The sequence below is a fragment of the Pteropus alecto genome, unplaced genomic scaffold (genome assembly GCF_000325575.1).
Source record: "Pteropus alecto unplaced genomic scaffold, ASM32557v1 scaffold246, whole genome shotgun sequence".
NCBI lineage: Eukaryota > Metazoa > Chordata > Mammalia > Chiroptera > Pteropodidae > Pteropus > Pteropus alecto.
The window spans coordinates 938,340-965,626 of NW_006437742.1; the positions used below are offsets into that span (position 1 = coordinate 938,340).

The following is a 27,287-nucleotide window of genomic DNA, read 5'->3' on the forward strand; positions in this document are numbered from 1 at the left end:
CTTAAGTCTCCCAGTCTTATTAGTGTGGATTTGTGAAGTAGGTGTCCAGTGGCACAGTCCTGAGAGGGGGTTCAGCACAGGCCAAACTTAGCCCAAGCCTCTGTCCCTCTGGGGCCACCTGTTAAGATTCAGCAAGCAATCCACAGATGCTGTGCTTATAGTTGCCTCAAGAGGCCTCACCAGAAACCGTGGTCAGCTGCCACCAGTGTGAGTCTAGGTGCTGCTCAGCAAGGGGCACCTGACTCGCTGAGAATACATTTAGATATGGCTTAGGTGGGGCTGCAAGTTGGGAGGGGCGGAGTTTTAGGGAATCCTCTGGGAGGAATGACCTCTTTTATCCAGTTTGATGACGTCTCAGCTATAGCATGCTGAGCCCGCACACTGGGAGTGGGGAGGGCTCAACAGAGGAACAATGGATACTGCCAGCACTTCTGCCCAGAGAAAGCATCACCTCCAACCTTCGTTAAAAAAACTCAGTGTCCCCCTGTAAATCCCTAGTGCACCTCAAGCTGCCAACCTGGCGCTGGTGCTCAGAGCGAACAAGTCCATCACCACAAAAGTCTGGTCATGAAGACGGCCCCTTTAAGAGGAACGACCACAGCTGCTGGCTGTTGCTGTCATAGCCTCTGTCCTATTCAGCCACTCGGACTGGGCAGCCTCTTGTCCCCGTCCAATCCTTCCTCCTCCCATTGCAGAGTGATTTATTTCTCTCCCTACTTGTAGGGCCTGTTCATCTAGATCCCAGGCAATTTTTCTTGCTATTTGCTCCTTGTTTCTGTCACAACTTTGATTTGGTTGCCAGAGGGATGAATAGAGCCTCTATCATCTATGCCATATTTTTTCTCTCTCTCCTAATTGTTAACATTTTTATTCCATTGTCTATATTTCCTGCATGTATGTATTCACATCAGGGTGGATTTGGATAGCATGTATCCATTCCAGAGGTAAATACTATGCCTATGTCATTTTCTTCGTACCTGGTACAATGCCATGCATAGCTTTTAGTGAAAGATGACCTTTTGCGTGCCACAGCAGACAGCGGCCTACAGGATGGATTTAACAAGCATTCTTAAGAGAGCCTTTTAAATACCTCCTTCGCTGGTTCATGGTGGGGCTGCTCTTCTTTCCTACTTTGCTTATATTTAGCAGCACCTATGTCATCTCCTGAAGGCTAAGCAGGAATACGAACTTCAGAAAGCCACTGTTAAAACACTGCTTGTTATCTAAGGCAAGAATGAGTCCTTCTCTATTAACATAATGATGCTTTGTTTTATGAGACTAGTTTCTTGCCATTTGAAAAGAGTAGGGCCATGAATATAAAGGGTTGATTTGGTGCAATGGTCTGGGAAAGGTTGGGACAGGGATATGTTTGGGTGAGGCTGGCCAGAGTGATAAGTTTCCCAGGTGAAGGATAAGATGTTAGAGAGGTCCTGAAGTGAACAAGTAATGAAAACAAACTGCTTACTTTGGGAATTTCACTAAAACTTGCTCTGTACTGAATAGGTTTTCTTTTTATGAGAATGAGGAAGGTGATGATCATAATTTCTAACCATGTTTTATTCACTATTAGCTGTTATCCCACCCTCAATCATGAAAATTCTAAACCAAAGGATTCCTTATCTTGTCTCCTGCTTACAATACTTCCTTGTCTCTCCACCAGTGTGGGTTTCTTACACTGTAATCTAACAGCATAATCAGAAGCTTTGATAAAGTGGAACAAGAGGGATTCTGATTAGCTTAAAACCACTCTAAAATGCCTTCTGAGTTTCTCCACTCTTGGAAAGGATAAGACTGAAGAAGAAAAGAGAATAAAAAAAGTAACTATTCACAGAATTATGACCCGTGAAATCTGGGAGAGCTATCAAAGGTCATGTAGTCAGTTCAACCACTCATTTTATAGGTAAGGACTCTGAAGCTGAAGACTAAATGCCTTATTCAAGTTTATACTACCAAATATTGGCAGACATAAATCTAGAACCTGGTTTTCCAACTTACATTCCAGTATTCTTTCTTTCCATTCCCTACATTTCTTCCTAAATTCCCTACCCTATTGCACAATCTTGCACCTAAGTTTAATCGGTATCCTATGTACTCTAAATATAGCACCACAGTCTCCCACAAATGCAGTGCGTAGCAGTGGTTAAACTGTTATGGTACACTGACTATACAAGTACATCCTACTTTAAGAAACCCAATAGTTTAAGACATCCAAAAATCATGAGTGGTTATTCATAAAAAGAATACTTTTTGCCTTACAAAATTCCCCATACTCTCTTAAATAGGAATCCCCAGGGGGGATTAAGAGATAGGATTATAATACAATTATTTTATTATTTAAAATAAAATAAACTTGAACCATTATATTTATTTGTCATACAAGTAAGATTAAAACTAGACTATCACGTTGTACATAGAATTAGAAACATTTTTCCTATTTATTGTAATACTTTTTTAAAATTAGTTTTAGGTATACAGTACATTGGTTAGATATTTATATAGTTTAGGAAATGTTCCCCCCTTTTTAAAAAAAATAAACTTGAACCATTATATTTATCTGTCATACAAGTAAGATTAGAATTAGACTATCAGGTTGTACATAGAATTAGAAACATTTTTATCCAACCACTGCCCATGAGGAAGGAGTCCTATTTTACCCAAATCTGTTTATACTTTAAGCACTACCATCATCTCTTCAGCAAAATCAACAGAAAACGAAGTGCTACAGCTGAAGTTTCACAGTCTCGAGAAAGAGAGAGAAATAACATATTTCTTTTATTGCATCCACTTAGGAAGAGGTTGACTCCTCTCATACACCATACTCTGAGATTTGATGTAGGCAATCATTTTTCAAACCTTATATTTGTGTAACGCTTTAAAATTCACAGACAACTTTAACATAGATATCATTTGCTGATGACAAGAAAAAGTATAAAAGTGATGAGCAAGGACCTGGTAAGGTGCAACAGGAGGAAAGGAAGAGAGAATAGAAAGAAAAGAAGCAGACCTGATAATATTGTTATGGAAACAATACTGCACTGAACGAGCTTCACCATACCCCAAGGACCCAGATTCCAAACTTCCTTATGGCACCCTAGCATTCTCTTTAAGAAGATATGATGTCCAGTTCGATGAAGGAAGAAACACACTTCGTGTTGGACTCTCATGCTGCCTGCTGTTTGGAAAGGAGAAGGGATTGTCCCTTGGATTGTTGTCTTCCCAACACATTACCAATGCCTACCTATTTTTTTAACAATAGCTATCTGCCACTTTTCTTGGAACAATCATCTTAAAGAAATGAGACTTCCTAGAACTATCATTCAGTCCTTCACTAGAAATGGCTCGACTACATTCTAACAAAACTCAAGTCTCCCCAAAGAATTGATCCAGGTCCTCTGAAAGAATCACAAATGTTTCTGTTACATACCTCAACCTGCTGGCAGATCTGTATTAGCTTGGCCATTTGATTTTCTAGCTCGCTGTTACGCTTAACCAGGTTGGTGAGGTTCATCTCCAGAGTTTGCTGCCATCACAGAGTATAAAGCCAGAGGAGAAAAGGGGAGAGGGGAAAAAAGAACAAACATTCAGTGAGCTTGAGAACCAATATCATGTGGAAAACAGTCAGTCAACAAATATTTCAAAGATGAATTGAGCACTTGCAATGGGCTAAGCACTGTTCTAGGTGCCACTTAATAATGCTGTACATTTGCTCCAGACTATCGTTGTTGAGGAAAAGTTAATATTCATGGCTTTGTGAATGTAGGATTTTAATGACATTAAAATTTTATGTGAGCTACAATACTTTAAACATTTTAAAGTATTTCATACTCAGTGTCTCATTTTACCCTCATAGTAATCCTGTGACATAGGATAACAGGTATTATTCTCTTTTACAGGTGGATAGACTTAAAAAAAATCTATAATTTATTCAATGATTACTACTTGCCAGACACTATGCTCGACAACTACATATATATCATTGAATAATTATAACAACCCATGAAGTAGGAGATGTCAGAATTTTATAGGAGTGGAAACAGCTTCAGAATGGGGTTAAAGTGTTTTGCATAAGTCACATAATTAATATGTATCAAAGCTAGAACTGGAGTCCAGGTCTCTAGATTTCAGTCACAGTTTTGCCCCAGTATTCCATTATTTTTTTGTCTTTTTGTCGATAACATTTTATATTTATCAGTAGGTTCCTTCAGGAAAGCAAATATGGTATTATAAGTGTGGAATTCATCAAAATCTAGCATCATATCTCACAGTGTCCCTTCTTTTCTGGCACTAAGGAATAGCACGCAGAGATGCCAGACTTCAAAATGCAAAGCCTAGCTATATCGAGAGAGGACATTCATTGTTTACCACTGCTTACTGCTATATAGAGCCTTTTAGGTACACATTAGAAGCACTTTATAAATCCTACTCTCTCCCATTCTTTATGTGAAAAAAAAATAGAATGTTACTCATGATGGGCTTTTTAATTCCTCCCTATTCCCAAGTCTTCAGCTCTGGTGGCTGCTTCTACCCCAAGACCTGCCCCAATATCCAGTCCTCTCTCACTCACCATCCCAATACCTCTACAAAGTCTGTTCTAAATGTAACACCACAACTTCCTGGCCATTGCTCTGCTAGCATTCCTTCCTTTGGTTGTGTTCATTGTTCCATTGCTGTCTCCATGGTTTCTATGGTTTGTAGTAGTTCAAAGTTCATGTTTTTGGCAGGGTGGATGAGGGCAAGGTGAAGCGGGGGGAGGGGGAGAGGACTTGTGTAGTTGGCCCCTTGTCTACTAAGTAGGTGTGGCTCCTTATTATCCTTGGCACTGTCCCATGAATCTATCTCAGACGATGTATTTCCATGGATATATGTATTTTTAGGACAGGCAGTCCAATTTCACTTGTTCTCTACCTGGATTATAAGAACCAGCTTAATCTTTGCTTCCCTTTTTGCGAGATCTCTCTTGGTTTCTTTGGCTTTGTTCCCAAAGAAGTGGTTTTTTACCATTTATTCCATTCTTTGTGGCTTGAGCAGAGTGTGTCCCTTAGCCTTCTTTAACTCCATGACCATCTCAATTGTGGCCTTCTCCTTAGCAAGGACCAAGAGAGAAGAAGGAAAAAAGAAGGGCAGCTATCATTGATTTCAACATGATGTCTAACCTGAGTAGATTTCGGGGGGAAAAATGGCATTTCAGAGATTTAATACACCAAAAAGTATTGAGTACCTACTCTGTTCAAAGTGCAGTGACTTCAGAGATAGGAAGAAAGTGAAATTAAGATGGGTCTTGAAAGACAAGTAGGATTTTAATAGACAGATGGAGGGGGCAGGGTGTTCCAAGCACAAAGAATAGCATGAGCAAAAGTAAAAAGGAACAAAGTATGGGACATGTTCAGGGAAGAGAAGTTGAGTTTGGGTAGAACAGAGGGTACAAGAGAGTAGTGGGGGACAAGGCTGGAAATGGAAATTGAGGCTCTGTTATGAAGCTCTTGAATGACTAGGTGAGGAATTTTTACCTATTTTTTAAGCAGTGGAGACTTACCAAAGGCTTTTGAGCAAGAAAATGATACAATCAAGGCTGCAGTTATGAGATCAACCTACCAGTAATATGCGGGGCAGACTGAAACGGGGACACTGGTTAGGAGGAGGCTATAGTATTCAAAGCAGTTGGGAGTGCAAGCCTGGGCCAAGCTAAGATGATAATTGAGAGAAAACATGTTTCAAGAAAGGATCTGTCACTGTCAAATATGCAGAGAGTACAAGAAATATGAGGGCTGATAAAAGGAAGCTGGATTTGGTAATTAGAGGCCACTGGTGACCTTTGAAAAAAAGAGTTTCAGTAGTTTTGGAAGCAGATGCCAAACAGGGTTAAGAAGTACACAGGTAATAATGAAGTGGAGGCTACAAGTGTGAACTTATCTTAAAAAGTTTAACTGTGAGCTGAATGTGATAGAGCTGTAGTTTGATTAAAGGGTTCAACTTAAGTTAGAGAATGGGCATTGGTAATGAACCAAATCAGTTTGTGATCCCCTCTAGTAGAGTGGTCAAGATTCCTAGATCAAAAGAAACCCCAGGCATCACATATGGTTATGTTGACATATTAGGTAATCATAATGCAGATTAATGAACTCAGAACAGAAATAATATTAGAAATCTGTGCTTCAAACTATAATCTGTTTCCATTCAAACACAGGATGCCATGGGGAGAATGTTTTCTAACAAGTACATGCAACTTGTCATGAAACTGATATCTCATAAATAATTCATAATGCAGAGCAGGACTAAGTTCCTTACTGTGCGTTAATTTATGGCCGAGAACTGAGACAGCTTCTGTAAAGCCACTGAAAACAAAAATTAGGGCTGAACACATAATTTGGGGTCTGGTTAGACTATGGACCTTGGGTTACCGTCACAAAATTATGGCAAATGATTATTTTGCTCTGTTCTCCTAGCCATTTGCAGAATGCCAGCACATTTTAACAACATACTACTAAAACTGACAAGATGACTCTAATTTGAACCTGACTTCATTAATATGAAAATGCTTTGAAAAATAAATCTTTGGCTAATAAAAACACCATCTGTTGATGGCTTTTTGCCACTGTTTTCTTAGATTATGAGACATAATTTGAAAAAAAAAAAACACTGCGCATTTACTTACTAACTCCCTATTCATTTACAAGGAATTAAAGCCTCCTCTGAAACTGGAATTGATTCTCAGTAATGAACATATGCACAGAGAAGCAGAGAACTGAAGCAATTATGCAGTCTATTTCCTCGCCCTCCCTTCTCATGCCTAGCACTGATGAATCATTTAGAACTAGAAATTCTAGGCCACTCCAGGTTTCACTGATTTAGCCAAGTAATTGTCTTGTCTACAGTCTGGCTGAGTAAATAAAGAGGATATGTGTATGCGTACTTATGTCTACGTGTGTGTGTGTGTGTGTGTGTGTGTGTGTGTGTAAAATCTTGTGTAAAACTAAACATGTCTCTTTATTGTTATGTTGTTTTTGTTTGGTTTTGAAAAATTGGTTTGTTCCGCTCTTTTCTTGTGCAGTCCAGTTAATGACTGGACCAGGTACCCTCTGTCTAAGCCTGGTTAGTGAAGCTTTCTCAAACAAATTGAACTGTGACAGTGAGAGAGAGCCAAAGTGGCAGGGGAGATTGAAATGGAGATATCTGCTGGGAGGAAACAAGGACAGGAGGTTGGCAAGGGGAGCAGGATGAAGCTCCCATTTCCTGCTGCAGATGGTAACCCCTGGGTCCTATTGCGCTTCCCGTATGTGAGAGTTAAAGAAGCCATTTGAGCTATGAAATTATAAGATCTTCTTCACCTCCAGATGACTACATCATTAGAACCCTCACAAGACTGTACATGTGTCTAAACAGCAAAAAGTGAGGGGAATATTTGGTTTATTTGCATAATTGAGATTTTAAAAGGCCCCAATTAGCTATATTGGCAGTCTACACTGATACCTTTTTTACCCAAGTTCCATTTCATTTGTGTCATATAGACTTGACTTCTTTTATACTCTTCCTAAAGAGAAAAATGTTTTACCAGTTTTGAGAAAGCCAGGGACAGGCTATTCTTCTTCTAGACAGCATACTATAAAAAGAAATGGCTTCTCTAAACCTCTTAATTGCTGGGGTTTTTTTTCGCCTCTCTAGATACAGGTTATTCCAGGTAACTTTCTTATTGCTTCCCTCAAGAAACCTAGCTATACATCAAAAACACCAGCTCTTCATTAAAGCCAGAGAGATTCCCCCGATGGCACTCATTTGACCATGATTTCCATTTGTCATGCTCCATGAAGGCACATGTATTCACACATTATGAGCACACTTACAGATACCTATGTGAAACAGTAAGTCTTGAAGCCTAAAAGGGACTAGAGCTTTCTGTCTGTCCTATTGAAACATGTAGTATTGCCACTGAATGCCTATAATACTCTCTTGCTTTCTAAAAGGTCCAAGAGGAACATTATCCAAACCTAGACAAGATCCTAACGTTTTAATGTGGGAATTGAACCTTGGAGGTGCAAGGGAAGAAAGGCCAACTCATCTAAAACCTGAGCCTTCCCAACTGACAGAACACAATTTCATCTTTAAAAATAATCTGAGCCAGTGACTCCATTATTATTCCTTGACATGCCCTTTTTTGACATCCTATCTATAGCTGATATTCTCAGCTCTTCCAAAAGCCAGAACCCAAAATCTTAGCATATTTTGGGGGGTCACATTCTGCCTGTTTTTTTTTAACTGCTTGTCTTAAAATACTTACTTTGCTTTTGCTTCAGTCTGTCACTTTATGTATCAATTACATATGGCCTTTCAACAGTAGAACACACCATCTGTTCCACAAACTGAAGCCCACTTCCTTATGCCAGAGTTTATTCCTTCCCCAAACATTTATTTGCTGTTGTTTAGACATGGGCTATATCCTAGAATGAGATGCAGGTGATATACTGGATGTAGAAGGTCTACTCTACCTGAGGATTGTTAGAGGTAACCAGATTGGTCCTTGAGCCAGGTAAAACAGGTTGCCATTGCTCTTTTTTACAGAAGATTCTGAAATCATCCAGCAAAGAGCCACACTCCCCAGTGCCTTTATCAGAAATGCTGTACAAACCATCCACATTCTTTTCTTTCCCCATCTCTTCAGGTGCATATTATGGTTAAATCTTGAGTTTATATGTGTAAGTTATTATTTGAACCTTCTAAATAAAAACCTGTACTAAAAACCTAAATCCAGTGTTTATTTTGATAATATTCAGAATAGTGAGCCAAAGCCAACCATACTTTCCTGGAGACCTCAATATTGTATTTCGCTTGCATTATTCCTCTTCAGTCCTTGCCTCTAATACTCATCCTCCTCTTGCTCTTCTTTCATGTCTAATTTCTAGACCATTAGTGTGCAGCAAGGCTCAATCCTGGATCCTCATTCAGCTCACTATTGTATGGCTCTACCTCCATGCTAAAGACATCCAAATCTATATCTCTAGCCCTGAGCTTTCAGCCACCATAAAGACTTGAATTTCAAATCCTTCTGGAACACTGCCCTTTTAGTTCTGAGAGTACCTCCATGCTTTCTTTCCTCCAGATATTTGAATAAACTCCTTTCTTTTGACTAGAGTACTACCTGTTTCTTATTACAGCCCTTTACCCCAACTTGGGGTCTAAAAACCTACCTAAAGTCTCTTTTAATGTCCCTTCTATACTCTCTCACAACCTTCCGTGCTTCCTCTGTGCTTCAGAGCTTCCTGTGCAAACCTCTGTCGTATGACTTACCATACTGAATTAGAATTTTTGATGTACGTATCTATCTTCCTTACTTACTAAACTCAAATCTTATCAGGGCAAGGACTGTACCTTATTTCCTGTGTCTCCAGCTCCTACCACAATGACTTGAACATTTTAAGTATTCAATAAACAAAATGAGCATTCATTAATTGTTTGCTAAATGAATAAATGAAGCCCTGGCTTAAATCCCTGGTGCTACAGTTTAAGTTATCTGTTCTGTCTTCCAGGGAAATAAAGAACACATTACCTCACTATATCAACACTTCATGAACTCGAATGTCATTACCACATTTTCCCCTTTAAACTTCACTTCTTTGGGTTCAATAATTCTTGTTTCCTTAATATTTCCTCACCTATATCATATTTCTGTAATATGTTCTTTTGCCCAATAACAACAGACAGGATTTTCATCTACTCAAGAACAATCTCTGGGTCAACATTTTGTAAATATTCTCAGACTGGTGATTGTTAGCTCCTTTCAGATGCTTATGGGAAGACTTGGGACAAAAGAAATAACAAAAAGAAAAACAGAAAGATAAGAGCACAAATAGTTGGAGTATGTATCCACTTGCTAAACTTGCTCTCAAAACTAACAATAGAAAACATCTTCTAACAAAGGACCCTGTTATTACTATATGAGAATAGAGCCAGAGAATCAAAATAACCATTGAAGATAAAATAATTGAGGTTCAAATGAGTCTTAGCACACAGTTTGAGTAGAGACAGAATAAAATGCATTTTTTATCCACATACCTATACAAAACACATACAGATTTATAACATGTTATAAGCAATGGGGAGCAAGTCTTAGACAATTAAGAGACCACAGAGAAGCCGGGTCTATAAGCAAGAATGATTTTACGATCAGGCGTTGAAGGCTGGTTTAGCTGAGAAACTCCATGACAGATATTATTCCCACCCCTGTACACACATATGCACCATCATGCCTTAGAGAGTACAAATCTGGATTCAAATGCTTTGCTCTTTTGTTATATTTAGCTACTGTGATTCAGTACCTAAGTGAGTAAAAGTGAGAAACAACTTTTTCTGTTCCCTCACCTATGATAACCCACCCTGGTCTCCACTGAAGATTTCTCTTATCATAAGGATGCATAATCTGGCTCATTTATTAGGGAGATCTCTAGTATCAGAATAAGTTCTACATAAGTCCTAACCCTTCCTACAGTGGCCACAGAAAATTTGCCTTACACTCATGGTCCTCTCATACCCAACTTATCTACAGATATGCCCACAGAAGATTAACACAGACATTATCTCCTCTTCCACACAGTGACACACATTTATAGATACACATAGACACACAGACACAGTCATTCTCAGCCACTCATCCATGAAGAAACACACATACTTGCATATAGTGACACATACATATGTATGCAAATATACCCTCTCTCAACTCAGTCTCTCATAAAGATATTTCTCTTTCTCTTATATTTGTATTCATCTGGTTCAAAACCAGTCAAATGCCCATTCATAGGTAAGTTGAGAGGGTATCTGTCTTGGCAGACAGAAGTGGGTGTCAAGTGGGTGAGTAGACAAATGACTGGGAAAAGGTGGTGGCTGAGTGAGAATGGGTGGGTGGATGACAGAGTGACTGAGTAGGAATGACAAGCAATCAACTATGATAAGATTCTAGAACATCATATTTTCCAACCTTTTAATTCTTGTGGCTTTCCTTTGAACATTCTCCAAGTCTTGTATCTCTCTTCTCTTTGTCTGGCAATCTTTAGCTCTCTCTGTCTCAGTTTCTCTTTCTGTATATATGCGTGTCTGTGTGTGTGTGTGTGTGTGTGTGTGTGTGTGTGTGTGTGTGTGTGTGTTTTAGTTTCCTATAACAAAAAGCTAACCCTAGTGCCAGGTAATTATTTCATAACAACATAAACCTTGATGTATAAATGTAACTGCATTTAAGAATTATTTGTAGCAACGAATTTGTGAAAATGTAATGAGGAAAAGAAAATGTGCTTGTTTATTCCTTTCAGGAAATTCCTCTATTCCCCCTGGTTTTCATCAGCTATATTTTTGGCAGGCTGTGGACATGGAAATGTGAAGACATCACTCTCAAAGAGAATTATAATAATTACATCTGATTTATACAGATGTCACCATAGGTTTAGGCAGTTGGAAAATTCAGCAATCAAAATGAATAGGCACTTAAAATTAAGGACATGTCATACTTTTGCTAACACTTTGTTTTTTAACACAATCAATAGTTCATAGGAGATTTTTTCAGACTTCTGAGGTATTCATAATGGCATGACAGACTTATATCTTATAAGAACCAAAGCAAGCTATAGATGCTGGTACACTTCCTGCAAATCCATTTCAGAAATTTAATTCATTTGGATTTCTTGAACATAGACTATGTGTGTTACACACTAAGGAGGATACTGAAGAAATAAATTACATTGAACCTGGCCTCAAAGAATTTATGGTATAGTTAGGGTATTTTGGAGTGGCTTTGCGGGGTTTCAACTAAGCACTAAAGAACAGATTGGATTTGTAAGCAGGCCAAGAGAAAAGCATGAGTGAGTGAAAGTTCAGAGTCAGAAAAAGAATGGCATGTTTAGCAGACAGGTAGGAGGCTAGCCTGGGGAGATGAAGGTAGCATGTTTGAAGGTGGTAGAGGGAAAAGACAGATGAACAGCATAGGGACCAAGTTGTATGGGACTTAGTATATCGAGTTGAGATCTGTCACCAATAAGAGCCACCAAAATTGACCTTTTTCTTACAAAGCCAACATTAATTAATACAACAATATAGATCTTTTCTAAGGGGAGAAACTCGTGTGACAATGAAAACGCTAAAATGTGAAGCCATTTTATAGGAAGGTAGCACATATTATAAGCTAATTTATATACTAAAACTAGTAAGTGAAAAGAGAGGTAATGGAGAAATAATTACTCTGATAGGCCTTACTACTAATAACTGTCATGAACACAATTATTCTTTGAAGTTGAAAAATTAATTAAACCACTGGTAGCCTTCTGAAGGACATGTAGGTAGACTGGACAACTAAATAAGGATAATGAACTATACTGAGTATCCCAAACCCTCTAATCCATTTTGAGTACATGTTAAAAAGACAGGCTGGCTTCTGGTTATTCTGACCTTTCATCTATAACATAACGGTTTGTTAATTCTTTATTGAACAAATAAATAATAGAGACCACTAATCCTAATCAGTGAGGTTAGTACATTAAGGGGAGTTATAAATGCCAACAATAAAGATCCAGAACGAAAAAGTGAAAATAAACACCATATCAGTTACTGGCCAGAAAGTCAAACCCATATTCGTGTGTGTGTGTGTGTGTCTACATATATACATATGTATAATGATCATTCTTCCCCTTTTCCTGTAGAACTTCCGTGTGTCCCTCAGGGCCAGTGTAGTATGCTCAAGGGCATCTCCCCCATAGGTTCTGAGAGCTGGCTTTCTCCTTTCTCCTTGGGGAAAAATCAAGCAGATTAAGGAGATAATCCTAAATGCTTTTCCAAATTAAAATTAACTCAAAGAAATGAGTATATGTGACACTAAAAGTCAGACTTTCTCTCTGCTTAACATGGAGAGCTAATATCCTTTTACACTTGGCACCAAACCAAAATGACCCCCCCACACACACACATACACACACACAAGCAAAGTTCGAGATGTTCCAGACAACATAGCAGGCTACATGGTTGGGTATGATTCATATATTTCCACTCTCCATCCAAAAATGAGCAAAAAAATTTCCACTTAATTTATAATCAGAATTTTCTGCACATTTCCTAAAAAATTAAAGGGGAATGATTCAAAACCTGGCCTTTCTTTCTCCAAAAATTACTGATTAGTTACAGACTAAAGTATCTTTTGGTAAAATACTTTTGTATTCCATCCACCTCTGGAGATGAGGGTTAATGCTGCATGATGCCAAATATCTAATCAACCATTCAATGTTGTCATGTTTTCGGATATTTTCAAAATGCTGGTGTTCTTACTCTATTCAACCTTTTGTTATCTCAATAGTACACATGCATACAGATTTTTATGTTTGGAATTTTTCTCAAGGCCAATGCCTTATTATAGTTCTAACACCTGCACATATTTGGCAAAGATTGTTCCATCCTCTCCACATCCCCTACTCTTCCTGCAACCCCACCCTAATTTCTTGCTATTATGAAGCTGTAAGTTTATATAGTATGTCCTTTCCTTGATGCTGTTAATCGTTTTTCTGTGACCCATAAAATGTACAATGCTGGAGCATAAAGTTTAGTTTCAAATCACATTTCATGAGGAAAACGAAGTGGCAGCAGGCTGTAGTAGAAAGGACACTTAACTTAGATTCTAGAAACTGAGCTCCAGCTTCAATTCTATGACTTTGAGCAAATCGCTTAACCTATCAAACTCTCAGTTTATACCACTTTAAAATGTAGGGCTTCAACCAGACAAAGTTCAAGCCCTAACTTCTTATGATTCTAAGAATTGAAGTCAATGAGATTATTCCTCTCTAAATTCTGGATATGAATGAGAATATCACCTTGAGTGAAACCAACAGATTAACATTGAACTTTGTACAAATCTATAAATATTGGACATAAATAATAATCAAAATAATGCACAAACCATTATCAGTATGGCTTGCCACAAATTGCAGAAGGGAAGAACGTGTAACCTATTCTGACTATTTCTATCCTCACCAATATCATAATTTTACATAAGTTACAACTTTTCCAGAGCATAACTAAAATAAACTCTCCACTCCCTTCTTGCCCTCCTTCAATCCTACCTGGGTCTTCCTTGCAGCTTGGCTTATATATTCTATCCCTATTTAGGGGTGGTAATCTTATTATACACTTATTCGTTTTATTGTTCTGGAATTTCTGTTAAGTTGTTTCCTTTTTAAGAGAAGTTAAACCACATAGCAGGCTGGCAATGGGAATGAAACAATTTGTTGGATCTAACATTTGTTAAAATCAACATGCGGTAGTAGGGCTTTAAAAATAAGCACTTAGACTTTCCCATAAATATTATATGGCCCAACAACTTCAGAAAACTTTGTCCACTGAACACAAATTTCCAAGGCAGGACTGCAAACAAGTACGTCAGTCCATAACCTATAAAAATGAACGCTGGCACAAAATCTGATACTCAAATATTTATGGCTTTCAGTTTAAATTTTTAGTTCAGGTATTTGATTATCCCTCCTGACTTTGTGGTACACTGAAGTTCCTTTTTTATATGTTTATTATATTGTTTTTTAACGGAGGCTTAGTATTAGTCTTGTGTTAAGGGCTTGATGGCAATTTGCAATAGCCAGTCCCAAACCTTTGTTTCTTTAGCGTACTGAGTGTGCAACCATACACTACTGTCTTCCATAAAAATCTCTCACCTACAGAGATATACTCAGACACCTCCACCCATACCTACACAGAGACACACCCAACCTTCCTATTGCTATACTCATAAATATGCGAATCAACATATATGCTAAGTGTAGTACACCTACACAGGTACTCACATACTTTAAAGAGGTGGAAAGATCATGGCAAAGATATGTAGTGTGCAATATGTCACTGATAGAGGAGAGAGGGTTCTGTTTCCCTGGAAGGATTACTGGTATGGCGGGCCCTGAATAACTCACCCAGAATTGGCCAGAGGTGAAAGAATGCAGGCAAGTTTATGCAAATAGGTGAAATAGGTTCCAGTGAGAGCTTGCAGGTGAGTAGGTTATTTTTCACAAGAACCACTTGGAGTTAACTCATTTGTCATATAAAAGAAGTGACCAGTTTTATTAGGGAACTTGCTAACTGTATAACTGTGTATAAAGAGACAAAGTTGTGTAAGGAATATTTCTCCGATCTCTTACCTTGAGTTTCTCAAACCGATCATTCAGGGACGCAACCTGATGGTCTCGGTGACGCCCCACCAGTTTGCATAAGGCACAGATCAATTGGTCATCAGATACACAATACATGTTCACTTTCTCGTTCTCATGGTCCAGGCAGGTAATCCCTCGAAGGTGTGTGTCTGGCACTGGTTCTACCAGGCGGTGGCTGGTGAAAGGTTTCTTGTTGGGGTGTGTGGCCCGCAGGCAACGGTCACAGTAGGAGACCTCACAGGTGATACATGTTTTCACTGCATCCCTTGGCGGATCCTGCTCACAGAATTGGCAAGCAATTCGTTCACTAGACATGGTGGTGCTGGGCCTGTAAGTCCTCTCCCGGCGGCTTTCACTTGGGGAATTAGGCCCACTAACTGAAGCCTTCTGGAAGCGGTCAATAATGTTCTGCAAAGTCACATTCCTCTTGAGGCCATCCAGGCCCCGGTGGTTCAACGAGATAACATACCTGCACGTAGGACACTGGAAAGCAGTAATGGGCTCAATGGATTCACCAGAGCTGCAGCTGGAGACCAAGATGCGATGGGCGCAGCTGAAGCAGAGGCTATGAGCACAAGGAAGCAGAAGGGGATCTTCGAACAACTCTAGGCAAATTGGACAGGTCAATTCAGACTCCAGTGTTTCCATCTTTAATGAAAATAATCCTGCTGAGGCATTAAGAACCACAGAGGCTGGGATTTCACCTGCAAGGAATGCAAAGCAAGAATCATAAAGCATTTCCAAAGGAAAAGTGGATGCAGCATAATTATTCACTAACCAATAGAGGCTTTACATGCTGGATTCCCCAGGGATGCTGAAGCAATAGGAAAGTGATTTGGGAATTAATCAGAAAGCCTTGAGCCCCCTTCAAACCTTGTTTTTGACAAATGCCTGAGTTTATTTCCCTGTACTAATAAATAGAATGTAGTGGCCACTTCTGAATCCTGGTTTACTGATTAGCATTAGTATTCTAGCTTACAACACTGCCATGGATCATTCTCTCAAATATTTTCCACTGACATTTCTTGTCCTTGACTATGATAAGACTGAGGCACTGCAAAATTCTCAATCTCCATTCTCCAATATTGTTCTCTATTTTACTTCAAGGTATAGAGGCTGCTCCTATTTCACATCTAGCAGAAGGAAAACAAGGCCGTATTTCAAACTAACTCTCTAGTTCTTGAAATGATTCCATTCTGCGAGCCTGCATAAAAAGAAGAGAGAGCTTTAGAAAAATGTAGTTCTCAGTGCAGGATAATAAGTTCTTTGGAGTATGAATTTGAAGTACTTCCTATTACCACATATGGAAATTTCTGTTCCATACCATTTCTAGTAAACTGAGTCACTAGAGACAAAAGATGATAGTTTTCATTTTCACTTTCTTCCCTCACTTTCAGAAAACTCTCCATTTTATCAAGCTGAATGAAAAATGACTTCAACTTTTCAACTTACTCATCAATAGCTGCTGATCAATAATGAAGACATATTACCTTGTGGCTTCAGTTGGTTTTATTATTTAATACTTGCTGAACTAGCACAAGCCTGCTATGAAGATCACCTCCCCATGTGTCTTCTCATACTTCCTAAAACATAACAAGTTACAAATCAAGATCTAGATATACATTAGCAAGGTGAGGAGCCAGAAAAGTTCAGATCTTGTAACCTTCATTTTAGTATGCAACAGAGTAAAAGAAGTCACCCAACTGACAGGAAACCAGCCTCTTGATCAATCTATCTCTTCACTCACTCCTGAGCTGACAATATAGATACTTGTCTCCATGGGTCTTCCATTAATTAAAGTCAATGCACATAAATATTCTAAGCTAGCTTTAACTAAGGAACAATATAAAATATATCTTATTGACTAAAAGTGTTAACCCTATTTATCCTTTTGCTTTTGAATAATTTTTGTTCCTCACCTCACTGTCATTGGAGACACATATCAGGGCTTGAGAATTTGACTCTGCCATTGATATTTGTTCAGATTTTGTCATCTATCAGAGATACCCACATAAACCTCTCACAAGATACTTAAATACTGAGTACAATTATACCTACTGCCAAAGTACAGTAGATATATCCCTAAAAGCTGTTCCTAAATCAAAACTTTTAAGTGAACTGAACTAAATAGCTTTTTTGTGGAAATTTATGGAAAACGGCTATAAAGTGAAGAATCTTTTTTTTGTAAAACAGTCACTCTCAGTTGTTTTGTAAGCTCAGACGTTTGTATAACCACTTTTAAAGAAATGAGATATGTGGTATTCTTATTTTACAATTTACAAGTGCTTGAAAATTGTTGGCTAATATTTTGTAACTTATAACATCTATCAGCATTCATCTATAGAGATGAAAAAGTAAGACAATTAAAATGTACATATACTGTAGCATCTTAGAATTGGAAAATACTTTAGAGATGATAGACTCCAACTTCCACTCATGGCAGGAATATTACCTTTGATAGCTCCACTGTTCATAAGTGAACTTGTTATTCTCCCCTCTCCCAAAAATCAATACACCTGCTCCTCTCCCAATTTTGCCTATCTGGTGAATAACACCCTCCAATCCTAGAAAACTAGGAATTCTCTCATTTGTGTGTTTATCATCTCAACCAACTGGTGGCTCCTAGAACATTCTATTTTATTTCATTTATATCTCTCTGTCTCCAGCTAACTCTCTGCTCCTTGAGGGCATCGACTATTTATTTATTTTTTTTTAATTCAAAGCATGGTACCTCACACACACTAGGTATTCAATAAGTGTTAAATAAAGGATCCCTTAAAGTGGAAGAAGTTAGAAGGGACCTAGCATTTATACAGTACCTCCTGTATTCTGAGTACTATGTTAAGCATTTTACCCACATTATTTCATTAAATTTTATTAGTGATCCTGTGAGAAAGTTACTACTACTATACTCATATTATATATAGTTAGGAAATTGGTGCTCAACATTTAAGTAAATCAACTCTATTTCAATCATCTCACCTCCTTCACTCAAGTTTATCTTGACTATTTACAAGAGAGTTTCTACACAGCATATTTCCACTTCTATTTTTGTCTCTCTGTGTCCCTCTGAGTTTCTCTAAATCTGCCACTCATTCTGAGTCCCTTCCAGAATGTTATCTTTCTTTTAGGACTGTTTCTATCTCGCACTGCATTTCTATTACTATCTCTCCCAGAACTGAATGTCTGCCTTCCTCAATGTCTATGTTGGAAGATATCTGGGAGAACTGAGTAAGGCCTCCCACCAAAATGCCAATTCATCAGGAGCACTGCTGAGAGACAAGTCTATGTGTTGAAACCTATACAAAACGAAGTATCACAATTCTTCTAAATTTTAGAAATATGTCATATAAATTCTTCTATACAGAAGAAAAGCTCTTTAAATTTTCCTAGAACCCTAAAAATTGTTCCCAAGTAAGTGTTACACTTGAACCTATAATTTTATAATTAAGCTTGGTAAAGTATGGTACGGGTAAGGATTGCCTTAGATGAAGTCAAAATGGGATTTTTAACCAGGGATTCCTGAACTGTTTGAAGAATGTTGTATGTATGTCATATATGCATTTTCGTGAAGAGAGGGTTGTCTATAACATTCGAAATGTTCTCAAAAAAGTACTTGAGAGAGAAAAAGTCAAACATCAGTGCTCTAAAATAACCTACCTTAACTGATTTCAGCTCTATAAGGAATAATATATGATGGTTACAGTCTGCTGCTTATAATAAGTAATTTTTCTATGTTGTTCTATTTTATCATCATATAGTAACTGCTTTAAGTCAATTTGAGGGAACTGATTTTTTTTCACTTTCTTCAGACATCTGTTCATCTCATCTCTCATTTATGAAGTCACCTTGTTCTAATTACTCCTAATATTTCAGCATCCTCTCAACTCCCCATTTTCCCTACTTCCCTGATTATGTAAGTATCTTTCCCTTTAAATTTTATTGAGCCTTTACTATTTGCCAGGCACTAAATAATATCCTTAAAAAAAGGCAACTTGTCTAGGGTCACATTTGTTTACAACTATCAAAGCTAACATTCAAACCCAGAATACAACTGAGGGTCCAGAAATAAACTCATATACTCATATATTTATGGTCGACTGACTTTCAACAAGGATTTCAAAACCATTCAGTGGAGGAAAGAATAATCCTGTCAACAAATGGTACTAGGACGACTGGATATCCAGATGTAAAAGGATGAAGATAGAACCCTACCTCGCACTATACATAAAAGTTAACTCAAAATGGGTCAAGGATCTAAATGTAAGTGAAGAAACTATAAAACTTTTGGAAGGAAATATAGGTATAAATCTTCATGAACTTAGGTTAGGCAAGGGTTTCTTAAATGACACCAATGCACAAGCAGTTAAAGGAGAAAAAAATAGATAAATCAGACTTCATCAAAATTTAAAATTTCTGTGCTGCAAATGGCACCATCAAGAAAGTGAAAAGACAACTCACAGAATGAGAAAAAATATTTGCAAAGCATTTTTATGATATTAGTCTAATATCTAGAAATGTATACAGAACTCTTACAACTCAACAATAAAAAGACAAAAAAAAATTAAATGGACAAAAGATGTGAATGGACATTTCTCCAAAGAAGATATACAATAATCAATAAGCACATGAAAAGATACTCAATATTATTAGCCATTAGGGAAATATGAATCAAAACCACATGGAGATACTACTTCAAATTCACTAGGATGGCTATAATTTTAAAAATATAGCAAATATCAACCAGAAATTGGAAACCTCATACATTGCTGGTGGAAATGTAAAGTGATGCAGTTGCTTTGGGAGATTGTTTCACAGATCCTCAACAGGTTAAATGTAAAATTACCATATGATCCAGAAGAACTGAGGACATACTTAAAAATTTGAATGCAATGTTCATAGCAGCATTATTCATAATAGCCAAATGATGGAAACGACACAAATGTTCATCAACTGATGAATGGATAAACAAATGTGGTATATCCATATAATGGAATTTTATTCAGCAAGAAAAAGTAATGAAGTACTGATACATGCTTCAACATGGATGAGCTTTGAAAACATTATTGTTTTAAGTGAAAAAAAATCCATTTGCAAAAGGCCTCAAATTACATGATTCCACTTATATGAGATGTTCAGAATAGGCAAACCCAGAAGAACAGAAAGTAGATTAATAGTTGCCAAGGGCTGGGGGGTTGGGAGGATGGAGGGTGTGGGGGGTTTCTTTATGGGATGATAAAAATGTTCAGAAATTAGATAGTGGTGATGGTTGCATAACTTTGTGAATATACAAAAAAAGAAAAACACTGAATTATACACTTTAAAATGGTGAATATATGTGAATTATATCTCAATTAAAAATTGTTTCAAACCCAGGTCTGACTCCAGAGTGTGAACAGTTAACCACTATACTATACTGTCAACTGTGTAATTATGTACTATTTCTAAACTCTATTGGATTGCTTATCCCTTTCAATTGTTTTTATAGGTAAGTGATTCCTGCTCTAGGTTTTGCAATCCTGGGATATCTCTAATGATCAATGAATATTAGAAAATTCTCAGCTCCAAATTTTTATTTATTTAAAAAATATAAAACTCCTAAAAATATCTGACTTCTATATCACAAAATACAAGAGGGGCGTGGAATGACAAAAATAAAACAATGGTAGAGCATTGCAACTTCAAAAAGTTTGTGAATCATTAATCTATGCAGAATTAGAGACTTTGCTAAAGATAAAGACAGATGTGAACCTGATAGGATGTGACCCAATGACAGGTAATGATGAAGCATTTGACAGAAAACACAATGGATTGTCCTAAAAATGTATTCGTGAAATGTCTGGGAAGGCAGACTCATTGCTATGTTAAGAAACAAATGCCCACACCCACATACACTTTAAAATGATTTGACCACTACCATATCATTTAGTTATTGCAATGTAGTCAAATAAGTATATTTGTGCATTTGCCCTTGCTCTATTAAAAAAATTGTTTCTCTATGCCTTATTTTGACCCCTTACCTCCATCTAGGCTGTGACCCCTGAAAAAATAAGTTGATGAGAATAAACTATAAAAAGGTATCATAAGGCTGTGTGAGTAGGTAGGAATAGAAAAGAGGATTTAAAAGCAAGTGATTAAGATAAAGATAAAATTACATTCTACATTATAAAATGAAAGACCAATTTCCGCATCACCCTTCAAATCCAGCATTCAGTTAACTGCTCAGAGAAAGAACCCATGATCTGCACTTGGCAGAATTCTACTATTTCAAATGGCATCTGAATATAATTAAATGCTCACTTATTTCAAAAGTTTATATTCTGTATAGTTTTCATGTTTTAGGTTTGCAGGGCATGGCTCTGGGCTCTCACTACCTCCCTGAAGAGCCCCAATCTCCCCTTCTTCAGAGAAAAAAATCATGAGGATTGAGCTGAGTTATAGGTAGGATTTGTTAAAAAAGAAAAAAAACAAATTAACATAAAATAAACATTCTTCGAGATATTAACATTAACGTCCCACAAGCTCTTCCTCAAAACTGTGTCCTTGCCTTGGGGGATGAGCAAATGAGTCTTGGCTGAGTCTGATATTTCCTTAACTGTAAAATGTTGTTCAAATTGGATTAGAATCATCTCTTTAAGATGCTTTCCAGCTCTGACATCCTATTATTATTAAGCTCTTGCTATCTGTTACCACATAGGAAAGACACCTTGGATTATTGAAAATTCATTCCTCAAAACACAACTCTTATTTATTAGTGTGACTAGAAAGGCCGACAAGCAATGGGCATCATCATGAGATGAAGTGGAAATTTAAAATACAATACATTACTTTTCCTTGGCTAAGCCAAGGTGATGAAGGACAGTGGCTGGTTTTGCCTGTCGTACCTCAGGGAAGATGTAATGGGTGTTCCACAGGACAACTAAAGGGGAGGGAGTCCCATGGGAGCAAAAACTGATAATAACACCTCTTGGAATTGAAAAAAAGTACAACAAAATCCTAGAATACTATTAGTAGCGGGGGAAAAAAAAAACTCTTGAAGCTCGAAAAAAGATCATTTGGGAACATAAAAGGCAACCAATGCATAGAATTCTTACCCGAAAAGGATAAACACTGAAAATAGAAACCCAGAAAAAAAAGAGGCTAGGTGGTCAGTAAACATAATTAACAATAACAGTCACCCTACATTTGCGTACTACTTTATACTTTTCAAATGTTTCCAAAGCCATTATCTAATTTGATCCTCATAATAAAGCCTGGTTGTAGTCCTGGCTCTAAACTGAATGAGCCAAGTGATCCTACGCAAGACATTTAAACAGCTTGTGCCTCCTCATCTGTTGAATGAAAAATACCTGCCCTACTCACTTCACAGGTTCTTGTGAGGATGAGAAGAGGATAAAATAAAGTTATTAACTTGCTTTGCAAATATAGATAGTCTCATCATACATTCACAGATGACAGATACAAAGCAAGTTATTAAGGAAAACAACAAATGTTTGGAAATTCATCTCAAACACATGGTTGACATAATAGAGGACAATTACACTGTCTCACAAGTTTTCTGGAGAATCATGCATCTGATTGTGGTATTTGTTATGCTTGTATATCTCCCCTGTAAGACTGGAGACCCCCAGTCTTCTTTTCTCTGAAGTTTTTCTCATGCACAAGGAGAGCTCAGAACTGGAGGTTGATTACCAACTGACAGAGAGCACCAGAGCCCGTTCTTGTCTAATAGGTTATTAAAGCTTACTTAATATTTTACAGCAGGTGGATTTAATGACATTTTCTTTACAATAATTAGCCTCTAAATCCAACCATCGGGTATTTTATACACTATAGTCATCATAAACATTAAAATGAATAATAACACACTGGCAGAACTAAAAGTCCTAAATCTGCTACAACCACAAAAGATATAACCTAAGTAACCAAGAAACAGATTTGTCAAGGTAACACATGATAATCGTCAGGAATCCTAATTATGATCCATAACACCTTTATCTTAATACAGATTACACTGGCAGTTGCAAGGTTGGGGAACAAATGGAGAACAAACTTAATTTACCTACTGCTACCATTATAGCTTTCCATCTATTCTAGGATTGTTTTTCCCAATCTCTGTTACCCAATGAAATATCTGTAAATGTTTAAATGTTCAGTGACACACCTGGATGGGCAGGCATCACTACTTCTACAGACTAAAATTGGCAATATATGTATGTAAGACGTGCTGTTGAATGTTAGGCTGAGAGGACCCCAAGTTCTTGTCAGAAACAAGGGACAGAGAACAGAAGCTTATTTGAAATCAAGCTTCTACTCCCCTGGGAACTACATGGATCCTAGCAACACTGAACAAAGGGCTATAGACAAAGCAATTGAGGATTCTGGACTGTAAACTCTTCTTCTACCTCTGGGCTATATACATTCAGACACTTCATTGTCTTGCATTAGCATTGTCTACCATACCCATACATTATGCTCCTAACCCAGAAAATTGTAAATACTGGGATTTTCTGTTTCAGGAGGATTTTAGATTACATCATGAGTTTGTTATCAGATCATTTCGTCTCTGTAAGAGGAAGACCTAGAGACTGGGGACACTGTTCTGTTCATCAACCAAAAGAGTCTGACTTCCAGGAAAGAGACTGAGACAAAGGCCAAGGTCAGGCAGTCAGAGATCTGTAGGGAGACAAGAACCTAAGTAGGAGAAACCTTACTAAGGATACTTTGCTAACCCACTTAGATTAAACCAGCAAGTCAAGTGTGCATTCAGGTGAACCCCACATGGAGGAAGGACTGGTGGGATTTTGGCACATTACTCAAAATCCCTCCCCCACCCACACTTTATCTAGTAGTCTTAGCAGCCTATAGGGTTTCTAAGGGAAATGCAGAAGCTGGGAGAGCAACTTTTGAAAAGACGGTGTCTGCCTATGGTCATGGAGGAGGGGAAGATGGAAAAAGAGAAACAGCCACAAACTTCCAGTACCCAAGGAAGACTCAGTTTTAGCTTATGAAAATGGAGAGAGAAATGTATGTTGATCCTTGGAAAAGGTGGGGGGAGGGATAAAAAGGGAACTAGCAGCTTGCCCAGGGGGATAATTGGATTTAAATTTCTTGCTTCAACACCACTTATCTGGTCTTCTTACTTGTTAGCATGATCCAATTCACTGGTTGAGAAACACTTTTCTAGTCTTTTCTCTACCCTGCTCAGTGATGAGCACGGTGTTTTTTGAGAGACCTAAAATACAGTCGTCAGCACAATACCACCTTGGTACCAAAATTTCATTCAGCAAAGAGTGAACAACTGTGAACTTTCCTGAACTGTAGTATATCTAGTATTGACATGTTAAATGTCATATTTTGATGATTCAAGGCTCTAAGTTAAGATATCTAGCTTAAGAAAGGAGGCGTTTTGCAAACACACTGCCTCATGTTCTCCCTTGTACAGAAGACAAAAACTTAATGCTAAATGGAAATGCAGCATCTCCTGGCCTCCACTAGCATCCAAATCTCATGGCCTACCAGCTAAGGAGTTATCAAAATCCATAAAGACTATGTAACAGATACACATGAGATTAAGCAGGTACCTCTGAGAATAGCCATTTGAGACACATTCTGTGACAGCCCTGTCTTTACCTCCTTTTGATGGCTCTGTGTCCCTGTTGGGAAAGAGAGAACCTAAGTGCTAAGGGATACAGTGAAAAGAAAACATTCTCACCTCTTCACCAAGCCAGTGAAGTTTGCTGAGTGGTAAAGACAAACTCCTTCTGCAGTTTCCTTCTCAACTGTTATGGTGTCAGCAGATTTTATGGGAGGAAGGATGAGGGAATGGACAAGCTCACTACCCAAAGCAATTTTTAGATGCAATTAGGAGACTCCACTGGCACTACTTTAGGATCTGCAAGTTGGAGCAAGTTGCCCTGCACTTAAAGAGGAGGGATGAACTAAATCAACTTCGTCTAAAGCAATTTGCACTGCTTAGATGATATGTTCACTCTGATTTGTGGCAGTGCTTCCCGAGGGTGGTCATGCAAGGTACAACGTGCTGGGTGAGGCGTCTAGTAGTCATGAAAGTAAATGAGAGAAACAATCACCCCTTCATGCTCCTAACCTCTACTCCTGCCCCACACAGCCCTTCCCTGTCCTAATCCTGGAACTGCAAGTAAAGATGTATGCCTCAAACAAGCAGAAAACCAAAATATTAGGCCAAGGCAGGGGCCTCAGCCCAGTCAGCAGAGGACTCTGCACATTGTAAGTGCTTAATAAATACTGTTGACTCACCACTGCTAGATACTAATCATGCTTATATAGCCATGCCTAAAATTATTTATGCCATTTTCAGTAGAAATTAATTAACTGCCACCATAAAGGCTAAAAATGGGTGAGATTATGTTTTCAAATGAGTCTGACTCAGATTGTTAGGTTGGAGTAGCTTAGACAAGATGTAAGCCTCGACTTAAAATAATCACCATTACTCTGTATGCTTAGTTTTATGTATATTTCATTCAGTTGTATGTGCATTAGGGAGAAAAATCAACAGACTTAGGACCTGAGAATGGTGATATATTTGGCTACAGGGGAGCTAATAATGGTAAGTTAAGGTTTCCAGTAAACTAGGGCTCTTACTTACACCCAGTCAATCAATTATCCCAATGAAAAGGTAAACGATGCACTTTCTTTGAAGTAATGTTGAGGGTTTATAGAACCCTTTCATCTTCAATGGAACAAGCCAAGACTCACAATACTCAGTACACAGTATTGTGCCTTTTACATAAGTGCATCAACTATGAAAGAAAAGTCATAGGAATGTCCTAAGGCTATAAAGCCAATGCAACATTAGATTTGGGACAAACTCTCTGATCTTCTTGGCTTCTAGACCTGTATTTCAACCACATGAATCAAGTTGTGAGAAACAATCAGGAAAAATCTAATTCACATTATATATCTGTATTAAGTTAATTGATTGGGCAGGAATATATAAAAATAGCAAAGATTATTTCCCTCCCAGGCAGTGGTGAGTGGAGAGGGGTGAAAGAGGGGATGTGAGAGTTAAGGGTAGAGCAAGAAGTAGGGGAGGGACTCTCTCTTCAGCTTTCTCCTTCTATTGGAACATGGCCAGGGAAGTGGCTAGAGTACTGGAAGGGAACAGAATGGGGTTAAAGGAAGCCCTTATGGCTTGAGAATCTGAGGAACCAACACACATATAGTACTTGTCTATTTACATAGTCTCCAGTATATTCTTTTATAAGGGCTCCTCCTCAGAGACACACAACCAAAACTACACACCCACCCCACACTCAGAAATCCTGAAGAAGGCAAACTGGTTGAGGAGCAAGAGGCTGCATGACTGGGAGGCTGAGAGTACACAAGTTGATGGGGCAAGGGTCTGCAGGATGAGTGGGTTCTGGTGGGAGATTTGGGTGGGCAGGTAGGTGTGTGATTACTAGGAAGGTGAGTGTGAGGCGGGTAGAGAAGTTTGGAAGAGAGAAAGTGAAGAATCTAACGAACCCAGGATCCCAATTTCCTGCTCTGAGGGATGCCTCCAAAAATAATGTGCTGCACACAAAGTGCCAACTAACCTAAACCTTATCATCACTAAAAATGTTTCTGTAAATCTACTCCGCCATTATTCACTTAATTCTTACCAGTCAGGAATGAATAAAAGGATAAATCTCCACAATTCAATCGCAGCCTGTCCAGTGGACATATGTAAGTTTCTCCTCTCCCCTACTGGGCTGGTTTCAGATCTAGGCCAGAAATAAGGAACCACCCAGAGGGGGACTGGAGGATCGCTCCCCTGGCAGAAAAGAGATTAAGTTTCGCTGGGCCTCCCCGCCGGCAGGGTGTCTGCAGCATCTCTTGCTGCTGCAGCAGACACCGCCGGGCAGAAGGCCGGCCAAAGGGCGCTGCCCAGGCCGAGAAGGCTGCCTAACGCGGGAGCGTGAGAAGGTGCTCGTGGGAAGGAGCCACTCGACTCGCCGCGCTGGGCCCCGCCAGGCTGCGCGGGAGGCCTCGGGCTGCTCTCGCCCGCACCAGAGAGTGTAAACTCCGTCCCAGGAGGGCAGCAGAGACCCGCACTCGGGCCCGAACGGCGCGACGGGGAACCAGGGCCAGGAC

General features: G+C 38.5%; 1 protein-coding gene across 1 annotated transcript in view; it reads right to left on the reverse strand.

Moving 5' to 3' along the window:
- The window catches only part of MID2 (midline 2), an 87,937-nt gene that overhangs the window by 59,683 nt on the left and 967 nt on the right, over window positions 1-27,287 (reverse strand). The window contains exons 2-3 of the mRNA XM_025048892.1: window positions 15,162-15,877; window positions 3,425-3,520 (exon numbers count right to left, since the gene is read on the reverse strand). Of these exons, the coding sequence (XP_024904660.1) occupies window positions 3,425-3,520; window positions 15,162-15,821 (756 nt within the window). The 5' untranslated portion in view covers window positions 15,822-15,877. The remainder of the gene's footprint in view (window positions 1-3,424; window positions 3,521-15,161; window positions 15,878-27,287) is intronic.